The 23,946-nt window shown below is 37.1% G+C and overlaps 1 protein-coding gene across 2 annotated transcripts in view; it reads left to right on the top strand.

Annotated features, from left to right (window-relative positions):
* Nucleotides 1–1,175: 1,175 nt before the first annotated feature.
* SMAD4 (SMAD family member 4) overlaps nt 1,176–23,946 on the top strand; it is a gene marked incomplete at both ends in the record, with an annotated part of 41,398 nt that continues 18,627 nt past the window's right edge. Inside the window, 7 exons of one of the 2 annotated variants that reach the window (XM_080714753.1) lie at nt 1,176–1,424; nt 2,181–2,355; nt 2,767–2,796; nt 7,588–7,800; nt 13,492–13,611; nt 13,704–13,820; nt 15,149–15,199. In XM_080714753.1, the coding sequence (XP_080570879.1) occupies nt 1,176–1,424; nt 2,181–2,355; nt 2,767–2,796; nt 7,588–7,800; nt 13,492–13,611; nt 13,704–13,820; nt 15,149–15,199 (955 nt within the window). The remainder of the gene's footprint in view (nt 1,425–2,180; nt 2,356–2,766; nt 2,797–7,587; nt 7,801–13,491; nt 13,612–13,703; nt 13,821–15,148; nt 15,200–23,946) is intronic. The other variant, XM_080714754.1, reaches the window with a different exon arrangement.

Below are 23,946 nucleotides of genomic sequence, written 5' to 3'. Positions count from 1 at the left end.
TATTTGTACTTAGACAGTATGTGCTTTTTGCTAAGCATTGTGTTACATATACTCTATACAGATTTTCTCCTTTGAGCTCTACATACCCTCCTTTTATTCCAAAATCAGAGAATTTAAAGAACTTCATTTGTTTTACTGCTTAGTGCAAAATTAATTAGTGATTCTAATCCAGATCTGACTCCTACCCTCCCTTCATGCAAGTAATCTGGTTGTATGGGATGTGTGTTTTCAATATATATATTTGTTGAATATAGGTTAGTGTTAAGTATACAGGGACAGGAAAAATGGCTTCTCTTTATGGGACATAAAATGATTTTAGAAGGAGGCACTTATTTAAAAGAGATTACATTAGAGGAAAGCAAGTATTAAGTACTAAATGACATAAATTCTGAGAAGGCGCAAAACCTTAACAAAGGAGGAGAATAGAAAGGAGACAAAAATAACTAAGGTAGAGATTTGACTTTAGGTGGCGGAGGTGGGTGGGTGTAGCTCAGTGGAAGAGTGCTTCCCTAGCAGGTTCTGAGGCTCTGGGTTTGATCCTTAGCACTACCGTAAAAAAACAAATAAATGGAAAGAAAGATTTTACTTTAGGGTTACGGGTATACCTGAGAAGATGTGATAGAACATATCTTTATACTACTGAGAAGCCCTACCTTTGTTTTTGAAATGTCAAAAGCAACATTTTTTTTGGAGGGGCTGGTACTGGAGATTGAACACAGGGACATTTTACTTCTGAGCTACACTTCCAGCCCTTTTTTATTTTGAAACAGTCTTGCTAAATTGCTCTAGGTCTCACTAAGTTGCTGAGGCTGGCCTCAAGCCTGTGGTCTTCCTGTCTCAGTCTCCCAAGTGCTGGGATTACAAATGTGCATGACCATGCCTAGCTCTGCAGCATTTTAATTAAGTCATTTTAAATTCTAAGCATCAGGTTTTACTGTGTGCATTGAATATTTGACTTAACTAGAACAATTTTGTCTTTACCCAAATAATTGAATGTACTTTGTGACATGTATTCTCATATCTGTCTGTCTCTCTCTTTTTTAAGGTTGTCCTGAACGGCAGATGTCTAACAGTTTTTCTTGCAACGTTAGCCATTGTTTTTCACTGCCTCAAAAAGATTGAAATTGCTCTGGCAATTGGAGAGATACTTGGTTTAGAATTAAAAGCTCAAACAAATGGACAATATGTCTATTACGAATACACCAACAAGTAATGATGCCTGTCTGAGCATTGTACATAGTTTGATGTGCCATAGACAAGGTGGAGAAAGTGAAACATTTGCAAAAAGAGCAATTGAAAGTTTGGTGAAGAAGTTAAAGGAGAAAAAAGATGAATTGGATTCTTTAATAACAGCTATAACTACAAATGGAGCTCATCCTAGTAAATGTGTTACCATACAGAGGACATTGGATGGAAGGCTTCAGGTTAGTCTTATAGTGATTTTTATGTATCTTCTGTAGTGGCAGATTAAAATAAAAATCTTAAGTTTCTTCTTAAAATTGCGTTAGATTTCAATTGAATGTGAGGTCCATCTCTTCCAGTACTATGCATTCTGTACAGTGGGCATTATGGGACTATATGGAAGAATGTAAAAAAGATATACCTTAAAAGTTTTTTAATATTATGACTAAAAATAGTTAATTGAAGAAAATCTGGAAAATAAAAATTAAAGGCAGAAGAGACCCCCACACTCTGAGATAACTACTTTATTTATTTATTTATTTATTTATTTATTTATTTATTTATTTTTGTGGGACTGGGGATTGAATCCAGGGGCATTCTACCCCTCAGCTACATCCTTAGCCCTATTTTTTATTCTTTATTTTGCAACAGGGTCTCACTAAGTTGTGGAGTGCCTCACTGAGTAGCTGAGGCTGGCCATGAACCTGTGATCCTCTTGTCTCGGCCTCCCAAGTTCTGGGATTACAAAGGGTGTGCCACCACACCTTGCGCTGCTGCTGTCAGTCACCTCACTAGGGTACAAAAGACACATCACTTTGAAGATTCCAAGATTTTAGGAGATGTATGCCAAGAAAGGGGAACAAAACCAAAATTGTGTTTCACAGTATCATAAATATTGACTGAAATTTTTTGAATTAAGTGACAACATATATCAAGTTCTTTTTGTAAGGTCTGGAATATAACCGGTGCTTAGTAAATGGTTATTTATTTTTCCCCAGGTGGCTGGTCGGAAAGGATTTCCTCATGTGATCTATGCTCGTCTGTGGAGGTGGCCTGATCTTCACAAAAATGAACTGAAGCATGTTAAATATTGTCAGTATGCATTTGACTTAAAATGTGACAGTGTCTGTGTAAACCCCTATCACTATGAACGGGTCGTATCTCCTGGAATTGGTAAGTAGACTTTGCTTTAATCCTTGGCCAGATAAAAGGGGAAAAAAACTCAGTAGTTTAGATTTTTCTGTTAAGTTATATATTTGGGGATCACCTAGGACAACAAATAAGATTAAAAATTAGACATTTCATATGAAATACAAGTATTTAAATGTGAATTTGGAAACAAACTTGTATTTTGACTGCTAAAATAATTGCTATTTTGCCCATGTAGTGCATTGTTTTTGAAAAGTAAGATAGAAATATGGATTTGAATACTTGGTTTATAAGTTTTTAGATGTATAAACTACTTCTGAACTGAAATGGTTTATGAAGTTTTGTAATTTCTTGCTTAAATTTACATTCTATAAAAATAATATATTTTCATGGTAATGATTAATGTTTTATTTTTTTTCTCCTTAAAAAATTAAGATCTCTCAGGATTAACACTGCAGAGTAATGGTAGGTAATCTGTTTTTTGTAACTTTATTTTCTTTTTTGCCTGTTCTTTTTACTTTTGTGTTCACTTAAAAGTAGTTTATGTAAGTGCCAGTGATATTAACAAGAAAAAACTGTTTTGGAAATGTAGATGGGGGAGTGTATGCCTCATACATAAAAGCCATTTAAATTAGCATTTGGCTCTTTGGAGTTGGACTGGTACCAAAAACAATTCAGTATTCAATTTAATATTTTTTGAATCAATAAAAATTGGCTGGCTAGTTTTGAAGAGAATCTCAGAGCCAGTTTAAGTGGGTCTAAGTAAGTTCCCACAATGTGTGGTGATTTGGAATTATGCATAATGTATCCTTGAAAGATGCCAACATTGGCCGGGTACAGTGGTGCCTGCCTGTAGTCCCAGGTTCTGGGAGATTTGAGGCCATCCTGGGCAATTGAGACTTTGTCAGAAATAAAATATAAAGGACTGCGGATGTAGCTCAGTGGTAGAGCACTAGCCTAGCATGTGCAAGGCCCTGGTTTCATTCCCAAGTACCACAAAAAAAAAAAAAATCTAGACTTTATTTTACTTTATATTTTGTGAATGATAATATTGAGAATGATTTAAGATGATACGCATTAGTACTTTTTGAGTCTTGTTATGTTTCAAGTAAAACAATGCTGTTTTAAGTATACCAATCACAGATGATTTAATCTTGCTTTAAGAAAGAAAAAACTGTCTTGAGGTGAGAAAAGGAAATCCAGTTGGAATGTGTGTTTTTTTTTTTAGCATAGTATATATGAATGGGGTTTTATTAAATCTCATAGCTCTGTTGCCTTAAAACTTGTTAATGTGAACTAAAGTCTTTTTAAGAGTAAATTTGTGGAAAAGGTTTGATAGAGTCACTATTATTTTAGAAAGTGTGCTATTCTATAGGCAATTAGTAGCTTGCTACCTCTTTTGTTGCAGAATTTTAGAATTGCAGAAATGTGGCCTTAAAATTTAGGAAGAGCATGTAAGCCTACTTGTTTCTTTTCTCTGCATCACTAGTAATGGAGGAAGGTGCTAGTGCCTTGTTAATACACCATGGTTACTGCCATGCAGATATTTTAAGTGTGAGTTGGTAATGGGAGCTTTGGTGGTCTGGGAATGATAGCTTTAAGGTTGCTTAAAGCTCTGCCTGTTTGCCACATAGATGTTGATAGGCAATCTTTTCTTTGACAGTAATACCCATCATATCTTCACTATTCTCCACTATTCATGTTTTTGATAAAATAAAGCATTTAGCTCAAATGATAGTAGGGATTAGGAGACTACAGTGGTAATTTCAGAATTGCCCTATTTTGGTGGCTGTTAGGGGGTCTAAATTCTGAAGGCTGCTAACATTTTTCTCCCATCCTAGAAATGTTGTCTTGAATACTTGTCATTGATAGGATTATGTGGGTCGATAGTCTCTAGTGACTCTTAAGGCTATATTCAGCCTTGTGGATCCTCTAGTGTTGGTTTTGTAAAGACAGTCTAGAATGGTTTATTTCCTCAGAAAAGGAGTTTTTTCTCACAGCTCTTTCTAGATTTGGATAAAGAAATAAGATAAGACCAGGTAACCAAAAGTTAAGAAAATGGGACAGTTCTTTCACTTTTGACTTGGGGTCTTGTACTAATCATTTTTAGCCTCTCATCTCTTTCATGAAATTTTTCATGACTACATTGACCTTTATATCCATTTGACAAATAGTTGATGAGCTTGTATTGCCTGGTACTATATTAGGTTCCAGAATACTCCGGTAAATAAGGCTACTTTTTTCCCCCACACTCAGTTCCTAGTCTGGGGGAGGAAAGAAAAATTAAGAAAGATATGACTCAACCATCAGACAAGTGCTTTATCACTGCCTGCTGGTAGTGATAAAGATCATAGTTGTAGGGCAAGCCCAGTGGCTGCAGCCTTTTTGTCACCTGTAGAATACTTTTTTGCCCCTCAGAGAGCATTTTATAATCACTCTGTATGTGTGACTACTCTAAAAATATGGTTAAATAATATCCAACACTGAGTACTCATTGTGTGTCAGGTACTTAGTTGAATGATTTGAGTATTGTGCTGTCATTCTCCTGATTCTCGTATGATGAGATTACCTACACTTTACTAGATGAAGGTACTGGTGCCTGGAAAGGTCATGGAACTTTCCCAATATTAGATAGAAGGAGCTGGAGTAATATATGCTTGCTGTTAAATATTTGAAAAACAGAAACATATTACCAAAGACTAAGCTCTGTGAGGCCAGGGATATTTGTTTAGTTTATTGCTCTATCCCAGGTGCTAGAACAGTACCTGGAGCCTAGGTGCTCAATAAATGTTTTTTCAGTAAATGAATTTGTTGAATGTTAGCCCATAAGGAGAAATATTTAAGAGTTTGGTGTCTGTTTTTCTGGACTTTAAAAAGTATATACTATATGTTTTTTTAATTTTATTTTTTTGAATAGGCAATACATGGTCCATAAATCAAAACACTATAAAAAGGTATACAGTGAAAAGAAGTGCTCCCACCCCTGCCCCCATTCCCCCCTACCTCAGGTAATCAATCACTTTTATTAGTTTCTGGTATTTCCTTCCAGGGTTTCTTTATGCAAAAAAAAAAAAAAAAAAAGAACATGTATTATTTCCCTCCTTTCTTACACAAAAAGCATACTGTGCACACTGTTTTTTGGACCTGGCTTTTTTTTTTTTTTTTTTTACTTTCAGTGTACTTTTTTTTCAAACATGCATATAACCAAAGTGTATAATAGTGTTTTGTAACTTGCTTTTTTTTTTTTGTATTGGCAGAAATATGTTGCAGGTTTCTTATCCTTATTGATACCTTCAGTTTTACCTTAAAAAATACGTGTTTTAGGTTGATTAAAAAATGTATAGACTGATAGAGGTTCCATACTTATATATGGGAAAATAGAGGCAATAAGTAGAGGCAAGAAGTTATAACTATTTAGAGTAGAAAACAGTACTTGGAGATGTTGTGATTGCCTGTTACGCCTTTTTAGAGAAGCAGTGAACATCAAGTTGACCAGTTATATTCTCAAGTCAATAGCTTTGTCCTTATATACTAATACTAAAATATTAGTAAAAAGATTTTAGTCACTATAATAAGAAAAATTCTAAGATGTCTGGAGATTAAATAGATATATCAGAACCTATATGAAGAAAATAACAGAACTTTGTTGAAGGGTATAATAAAAGACTGAGGTAGACATATTTATACCCTGTACAATTTTTCTTTATTTTTATAAATTTGCTCACTTCTAATGATGAGTGATTAGGTAAATTTTTTACTAATATGTAATGGTGTTTTAAGCATCCTTTTGGTTATATTTTTGTTTTCATCAAATTTTCTGAAGAAAAACTTGGAAGTGGAATTAATGGGTCTTAAAAATAGCAACATTTTCATTACTTTTGATGCATGAAAATGTTATTTAAGAGGTTGTCATAGAAACTTGAACAGTAAGCCAGGCGTAGTGGCACATGCTTGTAATCCTAGTACTTGATAGGCTGGGACAGGAGGATCGCAGGTTCAAGGACAGCCTCAGCAAGTAGTGAGGCCCTGTTTCAGAAAAAATAAAACAGGGCTGTGGGTGTAGCCCAGAGGTAGAATGCCCCTGAGTTCAATTCCTAGTAACAAACAAACAGACAAACACAAATATAACCAAACTTGAACAACAAATTATTCTTACTTCTTTGAAGAGGTTGTCATAGAAACTTGAACAGTAAGCCAGGTGTAGTGGCACATGCCATTTAGTAAAAAATAGCCATGTAACTAATTGATAATTATTTATAATAGATTTTCTCAAAGACTGACATTGAGAAATAGAAGGGAAGTAATATGCTGGTTCTTAATGGAAAAGGGAATTTTTTGGTGAATTATTGACTGCTCTAAAAGGAAACCCTAATACTACCAAAGTTTAGTAGATTTAGAAAATTTTGGAGTTTGTGTTAGTTCAAAGAAAGTAAGTAGTTTTGTTTTGCTAAAGATAAAAAGCAAATCCCAGAACAGTAGCCCAAAAACAGATGAAGAGGATCTGGGCAGAGAATTGACATTATAAAATCAATTCAGAATATATATCCCCAAGTCTGTTAGTGGAAAAGTATTGCACTTGATCTGCTAGAGTCTAACTACTTCTTAAACTGTTACCACATATGTGAAAGATATTGATTATTGAGATTTTCAAACCACATATTTATCAAGCATCCTTATTTGGATTGAGTTTCTAGAAAGAAGTTTTAGAATTTTTCTGTTTGTTTCAAAACCTATAGGGGACATTCAGTACACTTTAATTTCAAGGAATGTTAGTTAACAATAATTCAATATCCTGGAAATGGATACCTGTAAGATCCTACTCAAACTTCAATAGTATGAAATTCAAGAAGATAGAGCTAAGTAGTTAATCCCAGTATGGGTGGAATAAGTGGTCTTTTCAGTTGAATAAATATTTTACTAGGCATTTGGTTTTTACCTACCTTATGTTAATGTGTTTACATGATTGTTACTTATAGGTTTTTCAGGAAACGGAGGAGTACTTCTTTAGGATCATTGTTGGAGGCTATTGGAATGTAGTCTAGCTTCAGATTTCAGAGTTAGATTGATACAATATATTTGATGTTATTGCCACTAAATAAATGGCTTTTGCTGACAAAGTAGTATGCTTTTAAAAATAATATGAAAAAATTATAATTATTGATACTATAGTTGATTTTAGGCTGTATTACTTATATATTTTTTCTTCCTGTGCATAGATGTTATAAAATTTAAAAATATGTTTAATTTTCTGCATAGCTCCACCAAGTATGTTGGTGAAGGATGAATATGTTCATGACTTTGAGGGACAGCCATCATTATCCACTGAAGGACATTCAATTCAAACCATTCAGCATCCACCAAGCAATCGAGCATCGACGGAGACATACAGCACCCCAGCTCTGTTAGCCCCATCTGAGTCTAACGCTGCCAGCACCACCAACTTTCCCAACATTCCTGTGGCTTCCACAAGTGAGTTACATAATCAGATGTAGTTAGCAAGTTGACTTTTCCTAACCATTGATCGTTTCTGTGTAAACACATAGAGGAAAACTCCCAAGTAAGTAAAAAAGTGCTTTGCTATCTGTCATAGGTAAACAGGTTTTTTTCCAGTCCTAGGGCCTAGTTCATGTGGGTAAGGGCTTTATCACTGAACTACACTCCAGCCCCTAAGCACACAAACATTAAATAGGTGTGTGAGTTGGTCCTGGTAAAAAATAATATCTAATTTATTTAAAGGTCTAAATAAAAGTAGTGTCTTAATATATTCTTATATTGATAGCCACTTGAAATTTAATGGTTTTGATTGTAATATTGACTTTTTTGTGGTACTGGGGATGCAATATTTTACCTTCAAGCAACACCCCCCAGCCCACTTTTATTCTTTCTTTCTATTTTATTTTATTTTATTTGTGGTATTGGGGTGGAATCCAGAGGTTTTCCACCTCCAGGCTATACTCCCAGACCTATTATATATTTTATTTGGAAATAGGGTCTCACTAAGTTGCTGAGAGCCTCAATAAGTAGCTGAGGCTGGCTTCGAACCTGTGTGATCCTCCTATTTCAGCCTCCCACGTGCTGAGATTACAAGCGTGCTCCACCATGCCCGGCTTATTCTTTATTTTGAAATAGGGTCTCACTGGGTTTCAAAGGGCCTCACTAAGTAGCTGAGGCTGTCCGCAAACCTGTGATCCTCCTATCTCAGCCTCCCAAATGCTGGGATTACAAGCATGCACCACCATACCTGGCTTAATATTGACTTTAATTAACTATCTAAGTTGTACTTTATTTACTATTATATGCAGAAGTAAGAAGTTTCTTAAATTTTCACGATAGATTTTAGAGAAATATTTAGGTAGTTAACAAGTAGTTTTAAACCAATAGTTGTTTCTTTTACATTTATTTTCTAATACTTTTACTGGTGCATTATAGTCTAGTAGTTTCACATCATAATGCAGTTCATAGTGATAGATAACAACAGTGAACCAACTCTTTATAAAGGTATGTGTTGCCCGGCATGGTGGCGCACGCTTGTAATCCCAGCATTTGGGAGGCTAAGGCAGGAGGATTGCGGTTCATGGACAGCCTCAGCTATGTAGTAAGGCCCTTTATAACTCAGTGAGACCCTGATTCAAAATAAAGACTGAAAAATAGGACTGGCGATATAGCTTGGAGGTAGAATGCCCCTGGGTCCTATCCCTAGTACTGCCAAAAAAAAAAAAGTATGTGTTAATGGAATTGGAATCTTTTAGTATTCTTATTTTCTTTATTTGGGAGAATATTACTTTATAATAGTCATTTCAGTGCAAACTTAGTTCTAAAGCTAAATTCTACAGTTCTTTCAGATTTTAAACTCTGTGTGTGTGTGTGTGTGCGTGTGTGTGTGCGCGCGCGCGCGTGCTTTATTGGGGATAAAACAGGGTTTCACAAAGGGACTTACCAAATTGCTGAGGCTGAGTTCAAACCTGTGATCCTCCGTTTTCAGCCTCTCAAGTACTGGGATTACAAGCATGTGCCACCATGCCTGGTTAAACTTTTTTAATATGGGAAGTCAGAAGCTGGGCATGGTGGCCTCATCTACTTAATGAGGCCCTCTGCAACTCATTGAGACCCTTTTTCAAAATAAAGAATAAAAAATAGGGCTGGGGGGTGTCGCCTGGAGGTAGAATGCCTCTGTGTTCCATCCCTAGTACTGCAAAAAAAAAAAAAAAAAAGTCGCGCATTGCGGTGTATGCTTATAATCCCAGTATTTGGGAGGATTGTGGATTTATGGACAGCCTCAGCTGCCTAGTGAAGCCCTTTGCATCTGCAACTGCAATTTAGTGAGGCCTTATTTAAAAAATAAAGAATAAAAAATAGGGCTGGGGGCTTAAAAGCAGAGTGCCCCTGGGTTCCATCCCTAGTACCATTTAAAAAAAGAAAAAGGCTGGGGGTGGTGGCAAAGGCTTATGATCCTAGTACTTGGGAGGCTGAGACTGAAGGTCACAGGTTCAAGGACAGCTTCAGCAATTTAGTGAGGCTCTCAGCACCATAGTGAGACTGTGTTTCCAAATAAGAAATAAAATCAGTCCAGGAATATAGTTTGGAAATAAACTGCCTCAGGTTCTATTCCCTGTAATACATACATACATGCATACATACATACGTACATACATGTATACACACACACACACACACACACACACACACACACCAGTTTCAAAAGGTGTTTCCCTTGGTAACAGTATTAACCGTCTCTGCCATACATAGGAGACAGAGATTTTCTTTTACATTTTTTGCAATGCTGGGAATCAAACCCAGAACCCAAAGCATAATAGCCAGCACTCCAACTTTGAGCTACATCCCCAGCCCAGGTTCAACTTCTCTTAAGAACTGATAAAGACATTGTGACCTGGTTCTGTTAGTATTCCTTAAAGGTTGAACAGCTTGTATTTGGCAAGTAGAATAGCTAAAAAAGAAAGAAAAAAAAGTTGGTTTTATTTTTTGGTGGTATTGGGGATGAAACCCAGGGGCATTGTTCTACCTCTGGGCTACACCTCAGCCTTATTTTATGTTTTGTTTTGAAACAGGATCTTGCTAAGTTGCAGAGAGTCTCACTAAATTGTTGAAGCTGGCTTTGAACTGGATGTTGAACCCAAGGGTATTCTACCTCTGAGTTCCACCAACAGCCCTATTTCATTTTTTATTTTGAAATAATATTTCAGTAAGTTGCTGAGGGTCTTGCTAAGTTGCTAAGACTGGCCTCAGACCTATGATGCTCCTGTCTTACCTCCCCAAGTACTGTGATTACAGGTGTGTGCCATCACACCCAGTTTAAGATGTTTTTTAAATTGAAATGAATTATAAAGTATTGTCTTGGTGTGCATATGTTGTTAATTGTATCTAGTTGCTAAGGAGATTGTATTTAAACCTGCCTTAGCAGTATGTTGTTGCAGCTACACTTCCAGCCCTTTTTATTTTTTGTTTTAAAACAAGGTCTCATTAAACTGTTGAGGCTGTCTTGAAACTGTTGATTCTTTTGTTTTAGCCTCCCAAATTTTGGGATTCGAGGTGCAAACCACTGTGCATTGCTAAAGTGACTTCATTTTGACTGTTTTGTTCCTTGGGGCTGAGTCCAGGTTGAAGAAAAAGTGATAATGCATGAAATGTTTTTAATTTTTGTCTTGGTATTTTTTGGAGTAGATTTCCATAGTCAAATAGTAAATACTGTAGGTTTTAGAACTTGCAGTGAAATGTTCCCTAATACCTAAAAGGTGTATTATAAGAATTAAAAGAAAGAAAAGAATTTGGACTAAAGTAGAGGAATTGGAAAGATATTTTGCATGAGCTAATTTTGTTACATTGTTTATCTTATGCCCCTAGAATTGTGTAATGGAAATAGTCAATAACTGCGGTGCATTACTTTATAATTTATGCTCATTTTGGCACTTATCTTCAGGGTTTATTTATAGATATCTTTAAATGAAAATGATGTAATTTCTTCTGTGTAGTAGCAGTCTTTGTAAGTTAGCTAAGAGCAGGAGTAAGTAGCATGAACAGGTGTTAAAAATGAGCAAAACATACCTATTAAAGATAACTTGCAAACATTTTTTGGATTCATAGAAAGGGATTTGCTTCTCTAGCTTTTTATTTTATGATTCTTAGCTTTATAGAGGAGGAAAGCATTTATTTTCTTTGAGCAGAGTTGACATTGACTCTTCTATTTGGTTACTTTCCTATTTAGATGAGAAAAGAGAGGCAATACCAGTGACAAAGAACAATTATGAAATTTCAGTACTTTCCAAGAGGGATAAACAGTTGGCTTAATGCTTGCTTTAAAAAAGAGGCTAAGAAGCCGGGTGTGGTGGCGCACGCTTGTAATCCCAGCATTCAGGAGGCTGAGATCTGAGGATCATGGTTCGCGGACAGCCTCAGCTACTTAGTGAGGCCCTTTGCAACTCAGTGAGACCCGGTTTCAAAATAAAGAATAAGCCGGGCGTGGTGGCGCACGCTTGTAATCCCCGCGCTTGGGAGGCAGAAACAGGAGGATCGCTCAGGTTCGAAGCCAGCCGCGTGCGCTGGCTTAGGAGACCCTGTTTCCAAAGAAAAATGTAAAAAAAAAATAGGTCTGGGAGTGTAGCCCGGAGGTAGAAGGGCTTCCAGGAACCCCAGTACCACCAAATAAATAAATAAATAAATAAATAAATAAATAAATAAATAAATAAATAAAAAATAAATAAAAAATAGGGCAGGAGGTGTAGCTCGGAGGTTGAATGCCCCTGAGTTCCACCCACAGACCCGCAAAAAAGAAAAAAAAAGAGGCTGAGCCAGGCGTGGTGGCGCATGATTGTAATCCCCATGCTTGGGAGGCTGAGACAGGAGGATCCCACAAGTTCGAAGCCAGGTTCAGCTACTTAGTGAGGCTCTCAGCAACTTAGTGAGACCCTGTTTCCAAATAAAGTATAAAATAAGTCTGGGAGTATAGCCCAGATAAAGAAAGCCTCTGGATTCCACCCCCAGTGCCAAAAAAAAAAAAAAAAAAAAGAGGCTGAGACAGGAGATTCACACAGGTGCAAAACTAGCCTCAGCTACTTAATAAGGCTCTCAGCAACTTAGTGAGACTCTGTTTCCAAGAGCCTGGATGTAGAAAAGCCCCTGGGTTCCACCCCTAGTACCACACACAAAAAAATAATAATAATAAACTTTCTATATATGGGGAGGAGGAAAGCCTTAAGAATGTCAGACAATAAGCAATATCATGAAATGGTTTTTGAGTAGTATAAAAACCAGGGATGCCAGGCGTGGTGGCGCACCCTTGTGATCCCCGCACTTGGGAGGCTGAGACAGGAGGATTGCACAGGTTTGAAGCCAGGCTCAGCTGGCTTAAGAGACCCTATTTCCAAATAAAATCTAAAATAGGTCTGGGAGTATAGCCCAGAGGTAGAAGGCCCCTACGTTCCATTCCCAGTGCCATCAAAAAATACAAAAACAAAAAACAAAAAGCGGGAAACTTAGTCCTCCTAATATGTTATACAGAGAGAGGACAATTTCATATACATCTGGAAATACGGTAGTTATCTTGAAAAGGCATGATATATGTGTTTTAAAAGCATATGCAAAAGTTTCCAAGTAGACAGGGATTTTTGTTTTGTTTCCACCAAATGCTTTATTTATTGAACAGTGGAGCTAGATGTTTTCTGACTTCACCTTCCCCATCACATTCCATTTGAAATCTTTGCCTGCTCTGCTTTTCTTTTATCATCCTGCCAGTACCAGTACCAGTGCTGATAACAATTAACTTTGCAGTGTTTAACATTTTCTCGAGCCTAGGTTTTGAGAGTCTTAATCAGATAGGTCCTGAAGTGATGTGTTACTGACCTTATGATAGACTGGACGTGTAGTGGCATTTTGCTGCCCTTAGAAGAGTATTTGTGAAGAAATAGGTAACTAAAATTAGGATGACATTACTTTAGAATGGAATCAGTTTGAACTTCAAATTAAGGTTTGCCTTGATAGATGATTTCAGTTTTTAAAAAGATTTATTTAGTAGGCAATGGGTGACTTCTGCTTTTGGCTCATCCTTATAGTTGTGGATTATCAGATATAATTGGCCCTTTAGTTATTATGTAAAAGCATAGATTGCATCTATACATGTGCCATGTTAATTTCTTCTTGTTTCTCTAGGTCAGCCTGCCAGTATTCTGGCAGGCAGCCATAGTGAAGGACTGTTGCAGATAGCTTCAGGGCCTCAGCCAGGACAGCAGCAGAATGGATTTACTGGTCAGCCAGCCACTTACCATCATAGTATGTACATGCTTTTAAAATCTTTTAAATAGTTGAGAAAAATAGGCAGCCTTTATAAAAGCAAATTAATCCATGTGGGCCTTAATTTTTAGACAGCACTACCACCTGGACTGGAAGTAGGACTGCACCATACACACCTAATTTGCCTCACCACCAAAACGGCCATCTTCAGCACCACCCGCCTATGCCGCCCCATCCCGGACATTACTGTAAGCTCTTGTTTTTGTTGTAAGGGCTTTTTCTTTCGTAGGACTTTGTTTTCTTTCTTTTTTTAAAAAAATCATTTTTGCATCTTTTATTCATTCTACAATTATTAAATTAGTGCTTTTCACTACTTTTTACAGTATTTTTAGTAGTGTTGTCATACTTTTGTTTTAGAGTGATGTTTACTAAATACGTTTACTTCTTTGTTGCTGATGTTTCATTAACACCACATTGATTTCCATCCATTTGTTTGTATATGTTCTTAGACCTCATGTGTATTTGTGTATTCACCCATAACAGATTGAGAACCCGTGAGTGCTGCAGTCTCAAGGTTTCCCTCACCATAGGATACAGTCCTCAGATACTACGAATCTGTGCAGGCATGATTGGGAGGGATTTCCTATAGATAGCCTGTAGTGTGAGGAAGAATAGGAACACTTCATGTAGCTTAGTAAAATTAGGAGCATAAATCTTCCATATATATATATATAAAACATTTTCCTCTCACTTTAAGGTTAGTAGTACCAAAGAAAACTTGGAAAATACTGAAAATGTGAATAAAAAATATTACTCAGAATCCTAACACCCAGAGATACCTACTTTTAACATTTTGTTATTTTTCTTCCAGTCATATAAATGGGTATATATGAAGGGGGCTGTCATGCTATATGTATATTGTTATATATTGCTTTTTTCAATTATGTTACTGTTTTCTGTGTCTTAAGAGAATATACTTTTCAATGTCTGCCTGGACCAACATAGTGGTTAAGGGTGCTGGGTTTGACCATATGATTATTGGTAACTTAATAACTTATTTAGCCACATTAAGCCTCAAGGTATTAATAGCATCTTTTTCAAGGAGTATTGTAAGAAAATGTGTTAACTTATGAGATTTTTGCACAATGTCGTAACACATAATAAGCTTTTAGTTGTTAGCTATTATTCATTATATAAATATCCTTAACAAACATAAGCACTTGTTTTTAGAATAGCCCTAACAATTTAAATTATTATATATTGTATTATAAATTATATTACATGTTATATGAATAATTAATTTATATTTTGTATTAAATATTGCATGTAAAACTATTTGCAAATTGTTTAATAGTACTTTGCAGACAGCACTAAAATGTTAGCTGTTAAATCCACAAAATAATTCAAGAGTATTTGGTTTTTATAAAGTAACTTAAACTAAGCTTTTAAGTTCTTAGGCATTGTATAAGCTTGATCTAAAAAGTACTAAGGTTTGGTAGTTATATGTAAGGTTTATTAAATAGCATTGGAAAACTTTTAATAAATAAAAATGGGATATTTATTGTCTTTTCTTTAGGGCCAGTTCACAATGAGCTTGCATTCCAACCTCCCATTTCCAATCATCCTGGTAAGTGTAGTTCAAATTGATTTTCTATGTTTAGATTTTTTTATTAAGGTAATTGGATCACAAATGCAGGCTTTACTATGGTTATGGGATGGCTTCACAGACAACTGTGATACTCATTATGAGTTAATCAACAGTTTTAAGAGTAGCAATTAAAGTCATACATAGATGAACTGACTATATTTGATTATTTTTGTTTTGTTTTGTTTTGTGGTACTAAGGATGGAACCCAGGGGCATTCTATCTCTGAGCGACACCCTCAGCCCTATTTTTTACTCTTTATTTTGAAATAGAATCTCACTGAGTTGCAAAGGGCCTCACTAAGTAGCTGAGGTTGGCCTCGAACCGTGATCCTCCTGTCTCAGCTTTCCAAATTCTGGGATTACAAGCGTGTGCCACCACAACCGGTTTATGTTTGATCTTTTAAAAATCTTTTTTTCTTTGAGATGGAATCTTGCTCTATTTCCCAGGCTGGCCTGGAGCTTGTGATGCTCCTCTCCTTCCTCAACCTCCTTTGTAGCTGGGATTAAAGTTGTTTACCACCATGCCCAGCTATATATGATTCAATTTAGCTGTCTCTGAAAGAAAAGACAAGAACTCTGTTTTCAGTTAAAATTTAAAGTATAGAGATACTTGTTTCAGTATTGAATATATAAATATGCGGTGGAATAAAACTAGGTTTTAAGATAGAGCAGCTATAAAACTGTAGTTTAAAAAGCTGGGGAAGAATCTGAAGTAGATGCTGAAAAGTAAAATAATTCACTGTATTGCCTTACGAGAAACATTTAGAAAGTGCTAGTTAAATGGAATTTAGAAACTATTTGATTGACTTACATTTGAAGAGTAAATAGCTAAGTAACTGTTTTCAAATACAGATGTATACCTGAGCTGGGCATGGTGGTGCATGCTTATAATCCTGGTACTTGGGAGGCTTAGACAAGAGGATCATAGGGACTTTTTCCAAAAAAAGAAATAAAATAGGGCTGGGGTATAACACAGAGAGAATGCTCCTGGGTTCAGTCCCAATACCACACACACCAAAAAAGTTTGTACATAATTTTTTAAATTGTAGAAGTGATAAAACAAAGAGTTTGGAAAATAGATAACACGAAAGGTCCCCAATAGTACAAACTCAGGGTTTTGGAAAAAAATTCCTTTCCATTACTTCATAACTGTTTTTCTTAGCTTATAAAGATACAAATATGGTTGTCCCTTGGTATCTGCAGAGGGTTGATTCTGGGATACCTCTTAAACACCAAAATCGGCAGATATTCAAGTTCCTTATGTAAAATAGAATGACATTTGCATATAACCGATACATCATGATTTAAAGCATGATTTAAGCCGGGCGTGGTGGCGCACGCTTGTAATCCCCGCGCTTGGGAGGCAGAGACAGGAGGATCGCGCAGGTTCGAAGCCAGCCGCGCGCGCTGGCTTAGGAGACCCTGTTTCCAAAATGAAAATGTAAAAAATAGGTCTGGGAGTGTAGCCCGGAGGTAGAAGGGCTTCCAGGAACCCCAGTACCACCAAAAAAAAAAAAAAATAAAGCATGATTTAAAGCATATGAGAAGATGTTTGTAGGTCATATGCAAATAACACCACTTTATTTGCAAATTTCATTGTCCACAGAGGGTCCTAGAAACAATATCTCATGGATACTTAAGACAGTTGCACATATTTCCAATAAAGATTTTAAAAAATCACCACAATGTTCATATAATTAAACTGCAATTCTAAGTAGTTTTATGTAATTTTCTTTGTGTAAATCAGTTCTGTTATTGACTACTTCTGTTGATTCTAAATTTTCTTCTAGCTATTCAAACATAATTGAAGGGATAGTCTTTGAGTATATAACTTTCTTTCAGTTTAAGAGATTAACAGAATTTCTGGATTTAAAGACCAAATTACTTTACAGTGACGATATCAGGAGTATGAACCAGTTTTTACCATTCTCATGAGCAGTAGATGTAATTGTAAATGTAATCAACTTTTTGTTGAATTTGAAGGCCATTAATATTTGTTTTGGTTAGGAGGAAAGTGCTGCTGGTGGGACAGAAACCTTTTTAAAACTACATATTTACTTCTTCATTTATCCGCTTTAATAGGTTTTCTGTGTATGTTTTACATTGTGTACCTGTTTTAATTTTAAACTTCTGTGGGTCTTGTGGTCTTGCCTTTTCATAAACAATTTTTTTGAGAAATTAATATACAGAAAAGTATATAACACAAGTAAGTGGTATGATAACATTAAAGTCACCATCTTTTTCACCAGTCCCCAGATTGAGAAATAGAACTTTGCAATACCGCTTATAATCCCTGCGCTTGGGAGGCGGAGACAGGAGGATGGCACAGGTTCGAAGCCAGCCTCCCTGGCTTAACAGACCCTGTTTCCAAAAAAAAAAGTATAAAAATAGGTCTGGGAGTGTAGCCTGGAGGTAGAAGGTTTTCCAGGAACCCCAGTACCACCAAAAGGAAGAAAAAACAAAAACAAAATAAGGATTTGTTAGATTACTTAGTTTCTGTGGGTGGGACCTGAGAGTGGCTTAGTTGAATACTTCTGGTTTGAGGGAGGTCTCATTAAGTTGTATTAAAGTTGCTAGTTTGGACTCTCAACTTTTGAAGGTATTTTAGAGGGTGGAGGATTCATGTTCAGGATAATTTACCAACATACAGGGCAAGTTAGTGTTGTTAGTGGTCGGAAGACCCAATTTTTTCCATACAGACTTCTCTACAGAGCTGCTTGACTGCCTTTACAACTTGACAGTTAATGAGTGATAAGAACCTCAGTGTCTTTTAAATCTTAGTCTCAAGAGTCTTATGATTTCTTTAAGTGTGGGAAGGGACTGTGTATAGATAGGAATATCAGAAGGTGAGAATCATTGAAACCATCTTTAATGCTAGGTCCCATGCATCCTTACCCCCTTTGTGTGTGTGTGTGTGTGTGTGTGTGTGGCACTGGGGATTGAACCCAGGGGCATTCTACCTCAGAGCTACATCCCCAGCTCGATTATTTTTCTTTATTTTAAAACAGGGTCTTACTCAAGTAGCAGTGGGTCTCACAAGTAGCCGAGGCTGGCTGTGAAACCTGCGAGCCTCCTGTCTCAGCTCCCAAGTACTGGGATTACAAGGGAGTACTACCATGTCTGGCTGTACTAAATGTACTGTGGACACAGCACTGTTGGGAAGCCTCGCTAATCCTTTGTCCCCTTCTACCTAGTACTTTCTCACTCTACTAAATTATAGTTGCTACTTTATATGGCTGCTACCTTTTTTAGTGAATAAATAGAAAAGAAACCAAAGCCACGCATTTTTGGAAAGGGTTAATCACTCCATTTCTTTATTTCTTTTCTTTTTTTTTTTTTTTTTTTTTTTTTTTGTTTTGGGTCTGGGAATGGAACCCAGGAGCATTTGACCTCCAAGCTACACACCCTGCCCTATTTTATATTCTTTATTTTGAAACAAGGTCTCACTAAGTTGCAGAGGGCCTCTTAACTAAGTAGCTGAAGCTGTCTGAACCACAATCCTCTAATCTCCGCCTCCTGAATGCTGGGATTACAAGTGTGCACCACCATGCCTGGCTACTCCATTTCTTTTTCACAGACTTAGTTCTGTTTTTTACTTTTTCATAAAGCTGAGGTAGATAGTCACCTAACTAAAAACTGATTTGCAAGTTAAAGTGAAAGGTTTCTTCAGTGTCTTTGAGGTCATTTGAGATCAAATTCACAAATGAATTTAAAATCCCTAATTTTCCAACTTCAGGCATGTTCTGGTACTTTGGAACTATCCACTGTCCAAGAGAGTTACTTTTATGTGTTCATAAAATATTCTCACAGGGGATCTCAATTAAATCTGAATAGTAAAAGGAATAATTTATGAATCTTTTAGGCATTTGATCAGATTTTTACCCTTCTCCCCCCATAATGAAGATTGAACGTAGTTGCCAAAGCTGGCTTTGAACCTGGCAGTACTCCTACCTCAGGATTGCAGACATGCATGACTATGCCTGGCCAGATTTTTAACTTTTATTTTGAGTGATTTTATTTTTATTTCAGAAATTAAAATAACGCCTTTAAGACACACCATTATAATTGGACATTTACTTGTATAAAATTGTGATTTATGATACATTTCCCTTTTAAAGAAATACTTATTAATATATATTTATTAAATTCTTAAAAATTCATGTTGTTAATTCAGTCTTTTTTTTTTTTTTTTTTTTTTTTTTTTTGCAAGGTTAGGGATTGAAGCCAGGGCCTTGGACATACCAGGCAAGGGCTCTACCACTGAGTTATATCCCTAGCCCAACTCTCAGTATTCCTTTTAAATACTTTTATACTTTTTTTTTTTTTTTTGGTGGTGGTACTGGTGTTTGAACCCAAGAGCATTCTACCTTGGAGCTATACCCGCAGCCCTATTTTTTATTCTTTACTTTGAAACAGGGTTTCACCAAGTAGCTAAAGCTGGCCACAAACCTGTGATCCTCCTGTCTTAGCCTCCTAAGTACTCAGGTTATAAGCTTGTACCACCACGTCCAGATAATTACTTTTATACTTAATAATGAGATTCAGAGTGAGACAATCATACATGCACACATCACTTGGTTTATTTCCCTCTCAATCCCACCAGGCTTGCCCTTCCTCTCCCTGTACATGTTAAATGAGATTGTGATAGTACCTTCATGTATGGCCATAACATTATTTAAACTGTTCCCTCCTCAAGCCTCATTGTAGCCCTCCCCTCTTACTCCCCTAGTTCTCTTTCACTATTTTACTGGTCTCTCTCAATTAACTGAAATTTCTTTTGTTATTGGTTTTCTCTGTAGCGTCTACATAAGAGAGATCCTTGGCTTTCTGTTACTGGCTGATCTCACCCTAATATTCCCTTATTCCATTCATTTCCCTGCAAATGACATGATTTTGTTCTTTTTTATGGCTAAATAAAATTTCATTGTGTGTATATTCCATATTTTCTTTATCCATTCATCTGTTGATGGGCACTGAGATCAGTTTCATAATTTGGCTATTGTGCATTGTGCTGCTGCAAACATGGTTATGCTTGTATTGCTGTAGTATTCTAACTTTGGATTCTTTTGGGGACATGCCTAGGAGTGTACAGCTGGGTTATGTGGAGGTTCCATTTATGGTCTTTTGAGGAGCCTTTCTACTATAACTCAGTCTTTTAAAACCCTTTTTTCAACCTAGGTGTGGTGGCGCACACTTGTAATCCCAACGCTTGGGAGGCTGAACAGGAGGGTCACACAGGTTCGAAGCCAGGCTCAGCTACTTAGTGAGGCTCTCATCAACTTAGTGAGGCCCTGTCTCCAAATAAAATATAAAATAGGTCTGGGAGTATAGCCCGGAGGTGGAAAACCTCTGGGTTCCACCCCCAGTACCACACACACGCACACACACACACACACACACACACACACACACACACACACAAAATAAAACCTTTTTTCCTGGTTAGTGATGAAGCAACCAATAGGCTTCACTTTATGACTTTATTTTACTAATTTAGGAGCAAACTATTAAAAATAACAGTGAGTACATAACATTCCTAGCTCCTTTCAGATTAGTCAGGATATTAAGAAAGCCCTCTCAGAACTGAGCCACTCCAGCCTTCTCTTCATGCTGGTGCTGAGAAGCTGCAGGATCATTATTTATATGGTATTTGGTCCTTGTGGCAACAAGGCATAAAGATATTCAGAAAGGCTAAATAGGTACTTCCTATTGCCTTCCTCTATTTTTTTTTTGTGGTGCTGGGGATGGAACCCAGAGGCTTTCTACCTTTGGGCTACACTCCCATACCTATTTGTTTTCTATTTTATTTGGAAACAGGGTCTCACCAAGTTGCTGAGAACCTCACCAAGTAGCTGAGGCTGGCTTCGAACCTGCGCAATCCTCCTGTCTCAGCCTCCTGAGTACTGGGATTACAAGCATGCGCCACCATGCCCAGCTTCCTCTGTTTCTAAAGTAGGAAGATTCCTTTCTTTTGAGCAGATTGTGAGAGTTATTCATGTTGTATTTTATAGCCCTAGTGCCACCAGATTCTATGGGACCAACTTAGATTACTTCTCACCCTCTAGCCTCATAAAAAGTAACGGCCTCCTTCCTGCTTTGTAGGCCTTCTTTTTTCATCCTGGTCTGTAAGACAACTCCAGTGCCAGTTTCTTTTTATTCTCATTTCTTAAAGCTCCTTTTCCCAGTATTAGCAGGTCAACTCCTGTTATACCTGTTCAAGATGAAGCTCTATGTAACCATTGCTGAATGGTGTCTGAAATATGAGGCAAAGCAACATCAAGGAAGACCGTTGGTGAATGGGAAATAATAAGGTTGAAATGTAATTGCAGGTGTTGCAGTTTATAATGATAAAAGTATGTTTTTTCTTACGTAAGAGCTATAAAACACCTTTTTTTCCCCCTCCTTGAGTTGACTCAGAGAAAATGGCCTGTTTACCATGTTGAGTGTGCTAGCACACACCTGTAATCCCAGTATTTGAGAGGCTTAGGAAGGATGATAACAGGTTTGAGGCTAGCCTCAGTTTAGTGAGACCCTGTTTCAAAATAAAAAAGCCAAATGTGGTGGTACGCATCTGTAATCCCAAGACTTGAGAGGCTGATACAGGAGGATTGCAGTTCAAGTCCAGCCTTAGAAACTTAGTGAGGCCCAGTTGCAAACAACTTAGCAAGAAAGACCCTGTTTCACAATAAGAAATAAAAAGGGCTAGGGGTGTAGCTCAGAGGTAGAATGCCCCTGGTTTCCATCCCCAGTACCAAAAGCAAAGAAAAGAAAATGCACATTAATGATATGCTTAAGGATCTTCTTAAAAAGCCAATCACGAAGTATTTATACAAGATATTTTCTACAGTAAAATTCTTTATTGATATCACATACCACTGACAAGAAGCACCAGCAGACAACTGACTGGCAGGTCTGCTGGCTACAGTAACAATTACCCAATATTCTGGCAGCAACAAACAGTACTAGCTCCCAGAAAGAGGTCTTTAAGCTGGATGTGGCAGCACATGCCTGTAATCCCAGTACTTGGGAGAATAAAAGAGGAGAATCACAGGTTCTAGGCCAGCACACGGTAATTTAGCTAAGACCCTGTTTCCAGATAGAAAAGGCCGGAGATGTACTTCAGAGGTTGAGTAGCCCTGGGTTCAGTCCCTTGTGCTGCACGTCTGTCTGCCTGCCTGCCACCCCTGCCCCCCTTCTCCTTTCTCTCTCTCTCTCATTAGTCTAAGCCGGGCATGGTGGTACATGCCTGTAATCCCAGGATTTGGGAGGCTGAGATAGGAGGATTTCAGGTCTATAGCAAGTAGTAAGATTCTCATCAACCTAGCAAAATCCTGTTTCAAAAGTAAATAAAATAAAGCCAGGAGTGTAGCTTAGATGTAGAATGCCCCTGGGTTCAATCCCTAGTACCACAAAAAATTAAAATTAAAATAATAATTCCAAAAGGTATATTTTGTTGCAAAATGTTTATAATGCTGGGTAAAAACAAAACATGAGGTTCAAGTAGAAAGCACTTCTATTTTATTTTTATTTTGAAACAGTCTTGCTAGGTTACTAAGCCTCACTACTTGCTGAGACTTTTCCCAAATCTGTGATCCTCCTGTTTTAGCCTCCCAAGTATTGGAATTACACGCATATACCACCACACCTGGTGTATAGTTTTGTAAACTTAAATACTTACAGAAAAACTTGTATTTGTGATGCATTGATTACATGGAAGAGGCAAAACGTGTGTGTGTGTGTGTGTGTGTGTGTGTGTGTGTGTGTGTGTGTGTGTGTGTGTGTTTTACTGGCTATTGAATCCTAGGCATTCTACACCTCAGCAGGTTTTTTTTATTTTTTTTTATTTTGAAACAGGGTCTAGCTAAGTTACTGCGACTGGCCTCGAATCTGTGGCCCTCCTGTTTCAGCTCCCCAAGTACTGGGATTACGGATATCGGCCACCAGTGCCTGGCTGAATTTTATTTTTTTTCCACTCAATCTTCATGTGGTTGGTTTATTAATTTTTAATTGGGAAGTAGTTTGTTACTTGACAGCATTTAAAAAGCAATTAAATATACCTAGTGTTCATAAGTTGTGGGTTTTTTTTTCTTTTTAAATTTTTGTTTTAGGATTTTTTTTAGCAGGAGGGCTTATTTTTTTTTTGGGGGCCATGTTTTCGGACCATTGAAATTTTTGTTCCTCAAATTCTAGTCCAAATTAATAAATAACAAACACATTGAGATACACATAAGCCTATAGATAGAGCTATATACCATTCTCCCTTTCATTCTTTAATAAATGGTACTTGCCTTTTTTTTTTTTCTTTTTGGTGGTACTGGGGATGGAACCTTTCTACCTCCAGGCTCCACTCCCAGACCTATTTTATATTTTTTTATTTGGAAACAGGGTCTCTTAAGCCAGCAAGGCTGGCTTCGAACCTCCTGTCTCCGCCTCCCAAATGTGGGGATTACAAGCGTGGGCCACCACATCCGGGTTGCCTTTTTCTTTTTAAATTTATTTTTATTTATATTTGTTGTTTTCTTCCTTGAAATGCTTTTTCCAGTCTTCACCTAGATATAAGACTTATCAGGTCTTGTCTCTTCAGATAGTATGTTCCCACGACCAGCCCAAGTGTTCTTCTCAGTCATCTTTTCATTCTTCCCTCAGTATTGATCCTTCCCCGACTTACCTTGTTCATTTGTTTGTTCCTCTGTCAGCCCTGTACCTCCATGGACTAGGGCTAAGCTG

The sequence above is a fragment of the Muscardinus avellanarius genome (assembly GCF_963383645.1).
Source record: "Muscardinus avellanarius genome assembly, chromosome: 17".
NCBI classification, from domain to species: Eukaryota; Metazoa; Chordata; class Mammalia; order Rodentia; family Gliridae; genus Muscardinus; species Muscardinus avellanarius.
This window is presented reverse-complemented; position numbering and strand designations above follow the sequence as displayed.